The sequence below is a fragment of the Artemia sp. Qi Xiang Cuo genome, chromosome 15 (genome assembly GCF_049724085.1).
Source record: "Artemia sp. Qi Xiang Cuo chromosome 15, ASM4972408v1, whole genome shotgun sequence".
Lineage (NCBI taxonomy): Eukaryota > Metazoa > Arthropoda > Branchiopoda > Anostraca > Artemiidae > Artemia > Artemia sp. Qi Xiang Cuo.
This window is the reverse complement of record NC_142808.1, coordinates 17,927,405-17,944,395: the sequence shown is the minus strand read 5'-3', so window position 1 is coordinate 17,944,395 and position 16,991 is coordinate 17,927,405. Positions and strand designations below refer to the sequence as shown.

At 32.8% G+C, this 16,991-nt stretch overlaps 1 protein-coding gene across 1 annotated transcript in view; it reads left to right on the top strand.

The window, feature by feature from the left end:
• RNF220 (ring finger protein 220) overlaps positions 1-16,413 on the top strand; it is a 154,577-nt gene extending 138,164 nt beyond the window's left edge. Inside the window, exons 6-10 of the mRNA XM_089101456.1 lie at positions 3,881-3,992; positions 7,172-7,271; positions 10,383-10,602; positions 12,051-12,125; positions 16,214-16,413. Of these exons, the coding sequence (XP_088957582.1) occupies positions 3,881-3,992; positions 7,172-7,271; positions 10,383-10,602; positions 12,051-12,125; positions 16,214-16,285 (579 nt within the window). The 3' untranslated portion in view covers positions 16,286-16,413. The remainder of the gene's footprint in view (positions 1-3,880; positions 3,993-7,171; positions 7,272-10,382; positions 10,603-12,050; positions 12,126-16,213) is intronic.
• Positions 16,414-16,991: the final 578 nt, after the last annotated feature.

Here is a 16,991-nt window from a genome sequence, read left to right as displayed (position 1 = left end):
TTTACCTTTCTAACGACCCACACTAAATTGTTTTATGTCAATCCAGTACCTAGTTATGCTTGGAAAACTAAAAAGTGTCCAAGTTCGCCCCATTCTCCCCTATATACTCCCAGGGCGTAACTTAAAACCCTTGCCCTGAGGGTTGTGGAGGAGTGTTCTGCTCAAAAACACATTTTCTATCTGGAAATCAAGTACACTGAATAAAATGGCTATCTCAAAATTTTGATTGGATGTGTTTGGGGGAATGATGGGCGTTGAGGGGGGGCTAGTTGCCCTTTAATCACTTTCGACTATTAAAAAAGGGCACTAGCCACTCCAATTTCCAATCGAATGAGCCCTTTTCAAAGTTTCTACGGCAACCCCTTCGATACAAAGTGCCCGGGTATGGAGGAAAAATAATAATACATTGTGCCCACATCGTTCTTTACTTAGGCAGCGCGATCGCGCTGCCTATGATTACCAGATAGTATATACCTTTGCGTTGATTGTCTGGAGGACAATTGCTTGATTTTGTAGCCTCAAGCAGGGCAGTCTACCCAATGCATGGGTAGACTGGGTACTCAATTACATGGGTACTCAAATTACATATCGGCACATCTTCACTAGTCTACGATGTAAACAAGGGATTACTTTACTTTTATTAATATTAATAATATTAATAAACACGATTATAATACTTTACAATTAATAACTACTGTACTAATGAGAAAACCTGAGTGATTCTTAAATTATCCTGGTAGGAGGGAACCAGCTAAGTTAAGGGCTGGGTGGTAACATTATTGTCTGGCCTTAACTATATCGTCTGGCCTTAATTTATCGTCTGGTCTTAACCTACTAACTATCTTTAACTTTAAGTTCGCTTCTATGGATTTTATTTGAAGGGAGCCCTACCTCTTGTTTCCCCCTAACTGTGCCAGTAGGAATGAGTTCCTGAAGACAAATTTTGTCAAAACCCTTATTATTACTGGTTGCAAACTATAAAATCTATCAAACTTTAGTCTTGGATCACCGTCGAGAATTGAGCCTGCCCTATTTAGCCTATATACTACTCACTAGAATTTAAAAAAAATATTAAACTTTCTCTATTAATACAATGAGACAAATGCTTAGGTGTTACGGTACTTCCCCATTATATGGGCCTTTCTAAGAAATCAAGTTTTGTTAATGCTAATGAAATATAATAAAATAGGATGAATATATAAAATTTATAAACAAATTTGGGCTATATATTTGCACATTAGGGGTGGGGGTGGGGGTAAAGCATAGTATATATTAAATACGTAATCCAACCCAACCTAGGTACCCCCCCCTAAACCCCAAAAAACAACAGTTTAAATATCGTTTGTGCAATGAAAACCACGTCATGTATTGCATTACTCTATAGCAGTCTCTTGAATTAACCCGTCAAAAACAGGTGTTTCGTGACTGGTTTCCTTGCAAAGGCCCATATAATGGGAAAGTACCGGTGTTACTTATGGGTGGAGGGAATATCCCTGTCAAATTAGGTTAGCCAAGCGGTAAAAAAAACCGGTAATTTTGCGACAATTTTACGTTGTTACCGAAATCTCAAGGCTGATCGGCAAAATGGCTTGTAGAAATAACAAGCCTTTCGATTAAATCTTTTAGCCTCCCCTTCCTCCTATTTCCATAAATATTTTGGCAACTAGTGCAGCTGATTCCCCGGAGTGTCTTTCGCGTTTCGAAAGGTGCGGAAGTATTTTCTGCATCCCGAAAACATATAAGTATTTAATTCCGCCTCCCGGAAACAAGACCAAGTGTTTGGAAACAATTAATTCTTGCTTTATTTTCTTAAGGAATTTGATAACATCCTTTGCACTGAACGTCGTTTTAAGACATCACTTCGCACTGTCCTGTAACAGCACTTTGCATTTAAGTACGAAAGTATGCCTTAATCCAAATTTATAGCAGGGTGTATCTTGAATAGCGTACACTTGTGAAAAGCTGAAGATTCAAACGAGTGTTTATTGTCTTACGACGTTTATATCTTAGTTAGGAAGGAATTTGTCATCTCTTCCTTAAGGTCTTTATTTGCCACATTAGATATACAGAGGTTATTAACATAATCAGTATGCTTCTATCAAAATGCAGAAATTAGACACTAAACTTTATGATGGAATTGCCACTTTGTTTGTGTATAGGCTATCTTTCAAAGGATTGGTTTCTTCATGATCCCAAAGGTGAGGGACGGTTCACTCTCTGTCAGAGGGTGTAGATCTTGGAGGACAACTTGTTTTTCCCTGTGTGTCACACTTCCGCTACGCTGAGCCTCTTCGCACTATGCATGGCAAGCTTCGCACTAGCTAGAACATACTTCTCCCGCACTTGGCATGTGTCTCCTGATGGACACGATTTTTAAAATGGACAGCCCCTCCCCCTTCCAACTATCAGAAGAGCCCAAGGGACTTCTTGTCCAGCATATCTGTAGTTATTTCAGAGTCACTTCTGGGTGGTACCTGGTACGGTTTACAACGCTTGAAAGGTGGTTTGCAACCCATACAGTTCTGAAGCGTAAAAATTCTCACAGGGTGGACACACCAAACCTTTTCTAGAGTTGATTACGTTATGAAGCAATATTGTAAGCACAGAATGTTGGTTTGTTGTCTGGCTAAACCTTCCCGTACAACTGGTAACTGTAAAATTGGCATAGACTAGCCCCAAATCATAAAAAGATGATTAATAATGATAAATCATCAAATAATGATACCGTGAATGTTGAGTCCTCTTTAATTATCATTAATACAAATATTTTATTGTGTGGGGGCATCCCTTTCTATTATAGTGAATTACCTCTGGTTTATTTCTATCCATTCTTTCAATATTGATGCTTATTGATCACAATCTTGTAGTATTTTGGCTAATCTATGCTCTTTTTCTTCAATTCTTTTCTTTCTCGTGAGGGAATGCCCTCGTTCTTGTAGAAGTTTGTTGTCAGTATACTAAGTAGGTCTTCCAGTTTTGCATTTTCTCCAACTAAATATTCTAGTATTTTGTTATATTTAATTTTTATTGCGTACTATATACAGTTTACTATCTCATATGTTAACATTCACCTTCTAATAGCCAAAATAAATTAAATAACATTATAAAAATCTTGCAATTACATCTACTTGTCTCCAGACACAAGGAGTCTGTGTCTTCTGTCTCTAAAAGACACAAGGTCTTCTGCTCTCCGTGGTGCTATGCCTCGCCAGACTGTTGAGCGCCCGGTCTTCCGGTTGCTTTACAGTGATCTCCAGCCAATGTTGCCATCATCCAGCCATCATCGCCAGAGATGTCGAAAGCCACCAATTGGCTCTAAATCCGTCTTCACTGTATTGAGCAAGGTTTTAGCCTGCCCTTCAATATTCTTCTTCTTCTGATGAATCAGGTGTTTGTGCGCTTATTTCGATGGTTTGAATAATTCATTATATATAATATGATATACGACATGATTAAAAACTATATAAATCATGATTAGCAATTTAATAGAAAATGAGATTTAAAAAAAAAGCTGTAAACGAAGAACATTGCCTATATTTCTTCCAGATCTAATCTCTTTCAGGTTTGAAGCAAAAAGTGTCGTCAAATAGATCGTGCAGTCATACATATATCGTAAATCTAAGTCACGACACAAAATCATGATTATCATCTAACTAAATCTATGCTGTACTAAGTTTTTTATATTAAGAATAATACTATACTAAGATGGTATACTATACTATACCATCTATACTAAATAGGCATCATCATGTAGTCATTAGCAGGCTTATTGGTATGTTTTTGGTTTTCACGAATTTCTAGATGTCTTGGAAAACAAGATGAGATTGTTATAATTAAGTTTTTCTCCACGTCCTTTTTTTATTGTTATTTTTAATTTTAGCGAACGCCAAACGATACGGACGAAGAACATCTAGACGTTGATGGCGATCCAGATATTCTTGAGAGTAAACACTGGAAAGAGAAATCTTCGCCTTCAGAAAGTTCTTTTTCTGGTAAGAAACCACTTGGGAAAGTTTTCATATAAAGGAAATGCCAAACTAATATTTGTAAAATATATTAATTTCACAATATGGGGGGGGATTAGCAAAAAACATGAAAATGAGTTTATTTTGGCTCGTAGAAAAAGCATCTACTTTATCTTGTACCATAGTTTCTTTTGAATTAACATTCCAAGTTGAGATTTGTTTTTTGTCCATGGCTACCTTTGACAGACTAAAGTATCATTGGTGACTCTAAAAAAATATTTTATGATAAATCATTTGTAGGGACATAAACCTTATAAATTAGCTAGAGTATATCCAAAACTTTTGCATCTTTTTTGTCAGTAGGCTATACCTTCATTAAGTGTTGAAACTTATCCCGCAAAAGTTTGAAAAACAACTTTGTGTTTATTGTGGATAGTTTAGATAGGGTATCTTACATCAAGATTAACTTCCTTCTTTTTTGCTGAAGAACTAATATAATTATGGGATTCTAATCAAATATTTTGCTCTTGCTTTGAAGCTTGAAGTTTAAGTTGCTTTATGCCAACAATAGTTTTGCGTGATAATCTTATATTCATTGATTTTATGAAATCTGCGTGAAGTATGCCTCATCTATGGTACTTTGTTATCTGCTGGCATTGGTAAATAGGGAGCAAATTAGAGCTTTTTTTGTTTAAAATGCCGTTTTTGCCGTTTTTTGCCGTTTTCGCCGTTTTTTGCCGTTCAATAAAGGACCAACCAATTTTTGGGGCGGACAAGTATTTTCATTTATAAGCCTTTAAAAATTTCACGAACTTCCCATAATAAGTCGTTTCGAATTCTCTTCCAGAAACAGCAAACCCCGAGAAGACAACCTAGCGAAGAATGGATTTCTATAGAAAACTGCTTGAGAAAATGACATTTTAAGAATATGGTTACTTGTATGATATACCCCCTACCTAATATTCTTCTAATATGTTTTTTTGACGCTCGTTCCTAATGAAATATATTAAATTAAGATAAACATTTTGTACTTTAAAAAATAATTTTGGCTAAAGATTGGCCCAGTAGGGAGTGAAGACAAATTTTAATGAGTCCGCTTGCCCAGTGTGGTAGGTACTAATATCCGGTAAATTATGTAGTAAGAATTGTTTTCTAACTTCAAACTGTTCAATACTTTACAACATTTTTATATACTTTTCAATCTTAATGAATTGGCCTAAAATATTTTGTCAAAAATGGCTTATGATTTGTACATACCCTGTTGTTTAACTGGTAAGGATGTGCGATATATACACATATATATATATATATATATATATATATATATATATATATATATATATATATATATATATATATATATATATATATATATATATATATATATATATATATATATATATATATATATATATATATATATATGTATATATATATATATATATATATATATATATATATGTATATATATATATATATATATATATATATATATATATATATATATATATATATATATATATATATATATATATATATATATATATATATATATATATATATATATATATATATATATATGTATATATATATATATATATATATATATATATATATATATATATATATATATATATATATATTTGCCTGCAGAAGTCGGAAAATTATGTAAAATACATAAATTGTAGTAAGTTTTAAGCAAGAATAGAACTCGTCTCACATTTTTTTTTTGAGATAAATAAATGTTTGAAAGCCGATAAATGTTTTAAAAGTTGACATCCAAAAATTCATCCTAAAAGAGTCGCTTCAGTGTTGTAACTAAATTAAATTGTTTATTCAATTGAAAATAAGGAGCAAATCTAAAAATTAAACGAACAGAAATTAGTCCATATCCGAGGGGGGCTGCCCCTTCCTCGACCCTCGCTCTTTACGCTAAATTCTTTAAGTTCTTTAAAAATTTTTCTCATTCAAATTCAAGTTCCCTTATGTTTGAGGAGTCTTCCTTAAAGAATTGTGACAAAAAGCAAAACTTAAGCATAAAGGGTGAGGATTTAGGATTAAGTAGCCCCCCGCAAATACGAAATAAATTCTGTTCGTTTTAAGTTTTAATATTGCTCTGTCGCTCCTTACTTTCTGTTGGAAAAACTTTTTCTATAACTTAATTTCCGACTGTTTTAAATCATGTAAGGAAATCTCCTTCCCAAGCCCCCGTGTAAAATTCCCCTTGAAAATTCTCCCCAAAAGCATTCCTCCCCACAGAAAATTCTCCCCGCAAAAAATCCTCTTAGCAGAAAATCCTTCATAAAAAAGTTCCGTAGGGCTATATTTCATTCTAACAAATATTATATGGGAACTATGGGCAAATTGCATAACTTACCCCTTTCCCCAGGGACTCTGGGGGTCTTGTCATCCCCAAAGAAATAGTTATTGGACCTTTCTACTATACTGAATAACATGGCTATAGCAAAATTTTGATCAGACGTGTCTGGAGGAAAAAGAGGCGTGGGAGGGGGCTAGTTGCTCTTCAATCGTTTTGGTTACTTAAAAAGGGACTAAAACTTTTGATTTCTGTTTAATGAGTCTTCTCCCGATCTTCTAGGATCATTGGCTCGATAGAGTCATCCCTGGGAAAAGGAAAACAGAAAATCAAATAAACACGAAACCGTGATCTTTCTTCTGGTCAAAAATACAAACTTCCCCATATTTGTAGATATGACCTTAAAGCCTCTAAGTGGGGTTCTAAGATTTTCTGATATGTTAAACCCGAGGGTGTGATTCTCATTAAGATTGCTTGACTTTTTAGGGGTTTCCCTTCTCTTTCGAAAGTAGGGTACGATTTTGATGGGCAACATCAAACTTAATGAACTTTATATATTTGAAATCAGCATAAAGAGGATTCCTTTGATGTATCTATTGTTATCAAAATTCTGTTTTTTTTAGAGTTTTGCTCTATTCAGCCGAGTTGCTTTTTAGTTATAGTTCGTTACCAGGAACTGTTTAATATTCAGGTAGAGAATCAAAATCAATAAAAATTAGTGTTTGTTTTATTAATAATTTTTGTAAGCCAGTTTTGTTCTTAAGAAAAATAAGCAATGTGTTGTGCCGAAACATATTTCAATTAAAAAAATTTGACTTTATGTTTTGATAATAGCTAAATAATGATAAATAATAAATAAAAAAATAAATGAATAATTTTTTTATTTTAGTCGCAAGTTTGAGTCAACCTTACAGAGGACGATGTAATTCTAGGAACGTACAAGAAGGATTGCAGTTTAGCCCTCAAAGTCATCCCTCTCCTTTACAAAAGTAAGTGTTTACAAAAGAAACGTATTTACTGGAGCGTTATGCGAAAATATAGGAAAACTGTGAAAAAATTGCAAAGATTACGATATGGCCTCTTGCGTGCGTGTCTGATCCAAACTCCTTTGCCCGTAGAAATAGTCATTTTGGGGTCCCTTCTTTTGTATGGTTGATGAGGTATTTAGAAAGTATATACTTTATGGGGTCGGGTGCATTTCCCAAGGAATCCCCTCATGGAAAATTCCCCCCTCCTAGAGAATGTTGGAATATAGGTAGAATATTCTGAAATTCCTTCATTATTTTTATTTGTCATACTTTCTTTTTGGCTGCTCAATTTGCATTTTTGGGGAGAATTTTCCAGGTAGGAATTGTCAGGGGGGGGAAGAATTTTCCGAGGGATTACGCATAGCACCATCTTTATCTACGAGAGCCTACAAATTTCCCTTCCCTAGAGTTCCTGCGAGGCCTCAATCTGAGACCTATTGTGTTTCAACTCTCTCTCTTTCTTTATTTCTTTATCTCTCTCTCTCTCTCTCTCTCTCTCTCTCTCTCTCTCTCTCTCTCTCTCTCTCTCTCTCTCTCTCTCTCTCTCTCTCTCTCTCTTTCCCTCTCTGGCTTATGCTTCTTTGGGGCCTCAGTTCTGAAAAGTATGTGTTTTTTTCAACACTGCAGGGCGGACAGGAATTGGCTCAGATAACAAATCTTTGGGAGTTTTATTCACCTGTTTCAGACAATCTTTAACATGTTAAAGAGATTTAGTTGCGTTTTTTACCTTATTAGGTTTTCCGTACTAACGGCGGCAAGCTAGTGTAGGAATAAATGTCTGACCTCAGTTTTTGAAAAAAAGTACTAGACAACACTGGCAATTTTTTCTTTTTTTAAACGCTAGTACCAGTTTCCAACTCGTATAAGTTCCTCAAAGTCTTTGGTTGAATATTGAACATACTAACCCCGAGTTCAACAGAGCTTATTGTAATTAATTGCAATACTTTATTAAATAAACGTAGCTATTGTTCTCGATTGAACACAGTTTGATCATCAAAGTGAATTTATTGCAAAAAAAAATTTTTTAAACTCGTAGAACCTTTGAAACTAATCAAAAATATTGTTAGCTTACACTGGTAGTTGGATATATCAAGAATTCTCTATCAAACAGTTCGTGGTAACGAACTGTAAGTAAGGAGCGACCCGGCTCAATGGTAACCAAAACTCTAAAAAACGGAATTCTGATACCAATAGATACGTCAAAAGAATCAGATTTTAATTCTGATTTCAAATATATAAGTTTCGTCAAGTTTAATCCTACCCATCAAAAGTTATGCGCCTGAGAAAATTTGGCTGATTTTCCAAAAAAGGGGGAAATAACCCCTAAAAGTTATAGAACCTTAATGAAAATCACACCATCATATTCAGCATATCAGAGAACCCTATTATAGAGGCTTCAAGATCCTATCTACAAAAATGTGGAATTTTCCCTTTTTTGCCAGAAGAAAGATCACGGATGCGTGTTTATTTGTTTTTTTTTTTTTTTCTTTCTTTTCCCCAGGGGTGACCGTATCGACCCAGTGGTCCTAGAATATCGTGGGAGGGCTCATTGGAACGGGAATTAAAAGTTCTAGTGCCCTTTTTAAGTGACCAAAAAAAATGGAGGGCAACTAGGCCCCCTCCCACGCTTATTTTTTCCACAAAGTCACTCGATCAAAATTTTGAGATAGCCATTTTGTTCAGCATGGTCGAAAATACGATAAAAATAACTTTTAGTATGATTAAACCTACCGAAGTCCCTGGGGGGAGGGCTGAAAGCTATGAACTTTACCTGTTGTTAACATTAAATATTGGTTATTGGGAAGTATATAGATGTTTCTAGGGAGAATTTTTTTGGGTAGGTGGGGGAGGGTTGAGTCGTTGGCTATGTGGGAGGATCTTTCTATGAAGGAAGTTTTCATGAGGGAAGGGACATTGCTATAAAGGGGAGCGCCGAATTTCCCAGCATTATTAAAGAAAAAGATCAGAAATTAAATAAAAAAAAACAAGTTTTTCAACTGATCAACTGATTGTGATTTATGGGTCATTTTTAAAGAATTGGAAAAAATTCAAACTTTAGCTTAAAGAGCAGGGTATTGAATCGGGGGCGAACCCCCTAATATACGTGTTAAAAATTTATGAATATAGAAGTTCGTTACGTAAGTTAATTCGTAAGTTACGTATATTTATTACTAATAAAAAAACGTTCGTAAATAAAATTAAACAACTTTTGAGAAAGCCATTTAACCAAATAAAAATACAATTAATATGCAATTTTTTTTTAATTATTTCTGTACGGTGAGCCAAAATCAAAAACTGCATTAATTCAGAAACGTTCAAAAATTAAATTAAAAAAAGAAGTTTTTTTACCTGAAAATAAGGAACGACGTCAAAACTTAAAACAAACAGAAATTATTCTGTATATGAAGGGGCTGTCCCTCCTCAACGCCTCGCTCTTTACGCTAAAGTTTGACTTTCTCACAACTCTATTTTTTTAAACAATAAAAAAACTTTAGCGTAAAGAGCGAGGCGTTGAGGAGGGGACAGCCCCCTTCATATACGGAATAATTTCTGTTCGTTTTTTTTAAGTTTTAACGTCGTTCCTTACTTTCAGTTAAAAAAACTTTTTTTTTTATTTTATCTATAAAAGAATGAATTAACGCGTACTGAGCTCTGTAGCACCATGGGCAAATAATGAATTAAAATAGGTTTCAATAAGTGCTTTTGAACGCAGTTCGATAATTGTAATTGTCTATTGAACGCCAAAAACTTAAAAAATCAGCTGCAATAAGCGTATTGAGGGCAGGGTAGAACAGTCAACGGCATTATAGGTAAATAACCTAAAACTTAAATATAAGGATAAATAACATAAAAACTTAAAAGTTATCATATGTGCCCGTGGAGAGATAGACCCCCCCCCCCACAGAACTAAAAAACTTGTAATCCTAAAAAAGATGGTGTTTTTCTGGCATTTTTTAAAAACTTTTCTAATAATAATCGCTAAATAATTATATATTTTTTTTATTAAATTAGACATAAATAACAGATGGGCTTCAGGAAGGGTACGCTTATTTATCTGTGCCTTTTTTTAAGTGGTACGGTCCATGCTAGTCCTCTTCAGAAAGACGAAGATATGGATAAAACCCCTGGAGATACAGCTACTCAGACAGAAATGGTTGATATACCCGAAGACTTAAGTGTCTCAGCGAGTGGAAGCCTAACTCAGGTCTTAAGTTCTTTGAGGTCGAGGATTAGCGAATTAGAAGACGACCAAAAGGAAGTTGCTAAAAAGTTTAAATGTATAGTTTGTCATGTAAGTTTTATTTCTTTTTTTCTGTCTTTTTGCTTATAAGGTATTTTTTAAAGATATAAATTATTTATATCTATATTTATATCTTATATAATAATTATTTATATCTATATATAATAAATATATTCTAAGGTATAAAAGTATTCTTTAAAGTAAATAAATAAAAAAAGCATATTTTCCCATTAAGTCAAGGGAGGAATTAAAACTTACAGTAAACAGAAATTATCCTGGATGCAATATGAATTCATTATCTTCCACGAGAGAAGTTGAGTAAGCTAGGCCGTATCCAAAGGGGGGGGGTAGGTGGGTCTGAACCTTCTCACCCCGCCCGAAATGTTTGTCTGACTATTAAAAACAAAACAAAAATGCATATGAACAAATTTTTGATGCGTTTTTTAAAGTTTCTTGCCCCCCCCCCCCGAACAAAAATCCTGGATACGGCCCTGTGAGTAAGTCTGACAATAAATAAATTATAAAAAATTTAAACAGTTCTTTTTACTTGTTCCACTAATTTAGAAAGAAACAAAAACTTAAAACTTAGCGGTGCTCTCATTTGACATTTTCCATAAATTTGCCTAAGTGGCATCAGAAGAAACTACAAATCAAAGTGCATATTGACTCAGTGGACAGTGGTATAGTCATATAGGGCCTCTAGGTGTTTTTTTTTAAACACTCTTATAGAAGGCCTATAAATTCAATACAAGAAAATGTCGCTATAAAATGATAAAACCGGTAAGTTCTTTAAATATCTGGGGTTCTGATAAAGACCCAGTTGGTGACAAAATGACTATATGTGATGACTCAATTAATTAGAAAACGATATGGATGAATAAAAAAATATTTACAAAATTTGCTATTTATGCTAACACGAGTGCTTGTCCAGGGGGGAGTACCGAGTTTGATCCCCTAACCCTAAAAGCGTGCGATTTCGATAAAAGCTTCATCACCAAATTTGGAATGTCTACACTGTTATAACACGTTATAATGTGCTATAACACGTCTTTATATGTTCTAACATTTTATACCACGTCTACACGTCCTAACGTGTAACAAAGGCGTCAAACCTCTTTACTGAGAAGGAAAAATATGTCCTGAATCCTTTTGTCATTGTGTCACGAGCCATTTTTATTAAACCAAGGTTATTTTTGGTAAGTTGATCATCTTACCTAGAAATCTATACTTTCTGAAAAGAGAACGGCTAAATAAAGAACTTCTTTAGTCAAGAACAATTACTCCTATCGATTTGTACGTCCATTTAAATTGAATGTTTGGCTACGTTTAAGTGGATGCACAGACCCCCCCCCCCCCTCTAATGATTTTGTCTAATTTAGTAAAAGTGAACCGGTTGGTTTTTAGCTGAAAATAGCTTCTTTTTTTCCTATTCCAATTTAAATTCTTTAAAATAGTGAAAATATACTTAGATCATGGTTTTAATAGTGTTTATCTTTCAGAACCGATATATGAACCCTCTCGTATCAACTTCTTGTTGGCATATTCATTGTGAAGAATGCTGGAGAAAAGTTTTGGTAAGTAGTTCCAGTCTTGTTTTATTTCTGCTCATGGAAACAGTAAAAAACATATTATAACTCTAGTACTTGCTCGTGTATAATGTTTGTGTAGCCCCCCCCCCCATGTGCAAGCCCTTTCATATTTCTTGATAATTCTTACACGGCGCCGATTTGCTTCCTCACTAAATCCTAAGCATAGCCCTTATCAAGCCATTAGCTAGCACCTTTGATTGTATTGTTTACTCATTGTTTATTTTTATCATTTTTTGTTAATTGCTTGGATGTCATTTATAATGGGTTTTCTTTATTTTCCTTTCTTTTTATATACTCCATTATGTGATATTTTATGCTTATTTGCAATGAGTAGTAAATTTATTCATTCATTTATGTTAAAAAATATCTCTTTTGGGGATATAGCTCTTTTTAGCAAGAAGTTAGTAAAAATGTCTTAGGAATATTTGGTTTATACTGTTTTTCTATACTATGTTCAATTCTGGTTAGAAAGGGCAACAATCTAAAATACTTTTCCAATAAAATTATTTGAACAGGATATTTTCAAAGACCAAATACTGTATTGAAGCTGCCAAACTAAGTAATGAGAATGATAAATGGATGTAAGAGTAACCTGTTTGCGGAGTTATGTTTCTGGCAGTCACCTGTGAGCTACCTTTTTATTTTTATCTTTTAGCCTGAACGATAAGGAGTACATGAAGTCAAATTTCGTTCCGGAGGCCAGATTTTGCTTCTTCCAAATAGAAAACTCTTCATTCGGGCAAATGGTCTGTTTGCCTTATCTTCAGATCAGAATTTAAAAAAAAATTTCTTCGGGTGCTGAAATTGCGCCACCTGCTGTGATGAGTTAATTCTTTGATCCCATAAGTCTAGTTTTATAATAAGTAAAAGGTTAGAACTTAAAAAACAAATTTCCTATAATTTATTTTCCCTTGTCACTTCTTTTCTTTGATTTATTATCTGTGTCATGAAGGGGGCTCCTATAAAACACAATGATCCGAAAGAAGGAAAATCCCTGTCCTCCGCCTAGAAATATATTTTTTGGAAACCAGAAGATTGTACCCTTGAGATGCTGGATTTAGAGATTGTTATTTGTGTTGCCTCTGGCACCAGCTTATGAATTGTGTACTAAAGGTCTATTATATCATTTTGGAAAGTGAAAACGGTGTTCAAACTTTAAGAACTTTTTTTTTCGATATCAGTATATTTATAAAAATCAGTTTAGTTTTAATAGTCTAATACAACTAATTTCCATCAATGTTTTCTTCTTTTTAAAACTATTTCTTTCGAATTTGCGAAAAATAGGGAGCGAAATAAAAATTCCAGTTTAAGCTATCGATTTTGTTTTCAGTAAAGTAGCCTACATGCAATACTTCAGTCTTTTGTAGGGTTGTAAGAGGTAGTAGCACATCTTTTTGTGGCAATTTCTGCCCGTTTTCAAGCTTCACTTCATTGCTCAGTGAATTTTCTGTTCGTTTTAGGTTTCATTTTTTCCTTCATTCAGTTTTGGTTTCAGGTTTAATTTTTTCATTGACAGTAACTTGTCCTTGTTTTAAGTTCCACGTATTATATAAGCAAATTTTTGGAAAATTTTCGATCTTTAAATTTAATATTTTACAAACTGCCTTTTAGAAAGCAATCAAATTCTTGATCAAACTTGAAAAAGAAGAGAATTCCAATGCTTTGTTTTCGGAAGGACGCATTCTCATTTAAATAAATTCCAAACAAGATCACAAATAACTGAATTTGTCTGAGATTTGGGACTTTATTCGGAATGAAGAAATAAATTGACTAATTTTTAATTTTTTATATAATTTTTTTTTATATAATTTTTATATAATTTTTTTATATATTATATAATTATATAAAATATATATAAAATATATATATATATGTAAATTTATAAATATATATATATATATATAAAATATATATTATATAATTATATATAAAAATTATATATAAATATATAAAAATATAATATATAAATATATAAATATATAAATATATAAAAATAAATATATAAATAATTATATATAAAAATATATATAAAATATATATTTATATAATTATATAAATTATATATAAAATATATTATATAAAAATTATATAATTTTTTTATATATAAAAATAATAAATAATTTTTTGTATTTATGCCGTTTAACATTACTTTGAAGTCTTTACAATTGTAATTTTACAATCGTTTATTGCAAAGGAAAAACAAAGTATACGGACAAGTGGATAATTATTTATGACTCAAGGGCACAGTTTATAGAATTATCCAGTAAGTTTATCGCAGATCATTTCTGGTCTTCATTCTCGGTACGAACAAAAAGCTCCTCCCACTTCTTTCTGCATTAGCGGGTTAGTCTGTTTCCGTCAATCAATGAAAAATGGTTACAAAGTGCATTATTCGTAATAGCGGGTTTCCACTTGTTTCGTGTCCAAGAGAAATCTGACTTGTCTACCCGTGAAAAAATCTAATGCCGCTTATGTTTCTATCTGCAAAAACGTTCTCTGGAGCACTCGCACCTTGGTCCTGGTTTTTATAATGGGTGAGATAGGGTATGATCATACTGCTAATTCTATAAACTGTGCTCAAGGGCAAGAATGCTGAAATCCCCCCATCTTTAAAAGGGAAGGAACCCAAACTGAGTATAGAGAAAGGAACCAGATAGGGAGAAACAAGGGTCTGATTTTTAAAGGGGCCAATAGAGAACGTTCATGCCTGTGTGTGCCAGAATTGGTTGAAATGTTTGCGCGAGTTTTCCTTGCGTGCCATGCAAAATTTATCAGTTAATGTTTTGCCAAAAACTTTATGAAAATTCCATATTATTGTTAAATTATATTTTATATGAAATAAAACTAAATGGAAATTATGTTTTTGATTTTTTTTAGATTCTTGGAAGTCAGATACTGTACATCTTTTTTGGTTAATAATTCTTTGTAAAGTTTTATTCAGGCATCAACGGGTTAACTTGTTTCTTAACATTATTTTAGATAGTTTCATTCATTTCCATTATGCTTCGGTTTTAAAATATTTGCCCAAAAAATATCTGCTGCCAATAGGGAAAAACTGATTGAAAATAGTCAAAATTTAAACAAAAATATCTAAGGAAATCGATAATGAACCTTGAATTAAATCAAATTTACCTACAAGAGAATTTAATGAAGTTATTCTTCTAAGAAAGAAGTATAAAGGAGGTTGTTTTAGAATTTCGTCTGAACAAAGCAGTTTAACTTTTACCTTAAAGAATCCCAAGGAGTATGGGATTCTCCCAAGGAGAATCCCAAGGAGTAATCCCAAGGAGTTGACCCTTTTTATTCCAAAATAGAAAGCATAAAAGAGGAAACTTAAGCCTTTTAGTATATATGAATAATATGTTAATATTATTTTTATGAAATGTAAACAAAGGCAGGCCTAAATGTAAGTATAAAGAAAATATAGATATAAATGGATATAGATACAGATATAACATGAATGTAAAAATATTTAAATTTTATTTGAATAATATGTTGACCAGGAATTGAAAATAATTAGCGCCGCTGACGGCACTGCGTTGTCCAGAAGAATTAGAAACCATCGAAACATGTTTAGTTTTGATTTATTTGAATGTGAATATTAATAAAAAATCTAAGTTTATTTCATTTTAACCTTGAAATTATGCAGATTATTTTGTTTTGTTATTTTTTTCGGATTGTTACATGGTTATAGCTAGGCTCGTATGGAGGACGTTGGCTAGTTGCATGAAAATTAAACATAATTTTCCAAACATAAGGGAACAATATAACTTTTGTGCATTTTTAGAAACAGCGGGTTTTATTATTTTTGGTCGTTTAGTGAAATAAGAAAAAATTTGTGGAAACGAAAACGACCCAGTTTTAATTATATTTTAATAGTTAACTTAACGAGGATACCTACAATAGCATAAAACGGAAATACGAAGAAGATGAAGAAAGATAAACTTTAGATAAACGATAGACTTAAAAAGCAGCTATTTATAATAGAAGAAAAATATTTAATTTTTAAATCGAATGTGTTGTTTTTAACACTATCCGCAGGTTGGGATTAATTTTATTTATTTTCCTTTTAGGAAGAGAAGGCCGAATGTCCCCAATGCAAGACTAAGACAGAAACTTGTGAACTTAGAACACTTTTTCTTTAAGTTTGATATAATGGTGAATTTACCGTTGAACGTTTTACTTTTTTATCGGTTTATTATTACTACTAGTCTCTGTCTAAAATTAAAATTTTATTGTTCAAGGAATCTCGAATAAAGCTATTGTTGTGTTTTCTTTTTCTTATTATGTTTACTACCTGATTTTTAGCGTTGCTGTTGACTGTAGCGTCAAGGCTGCGTTTTGTTTATGTTTTGGATGTCTTATATATTTACACAAAGAGCAAAGATCAATCAATGAAATTTAACCATTTTGTAAGAGAATCTTCTGCAATTTTTCATCAAGTTCTATAGAATCTAGTTAAATCGTTTATAGCAATATACAGCGAGGAAAGAACGATCTAAGGCCAGTGATACCTAAAGCGAAAAAACAGAATTTTTGGAACAATATCTGCATTAGAAGATATTGTTTTTATGCTATCATCATGCTAATACTGATAACCCTGATTTTTAGAGTTGCTGTAGAGTTGAGGTTGCGTTTTTTCTATCTTTTGGAAAGTCAAGACTGCGTTTTGTTTATGTTTGAAAATTTATTTGCATAAAGAGAAAAGACCAATCAATGAAATCTGAGCATTTTGTAAGAGCGTCTTTTCCAATTTTTCATCAAGTTCTGTTGACTCTAGTCATATCGTTTATCATAGGCAGTGCAATAGCGCTGCCTAAGTAAAGAAAGATGTTGACACAATGTATTATT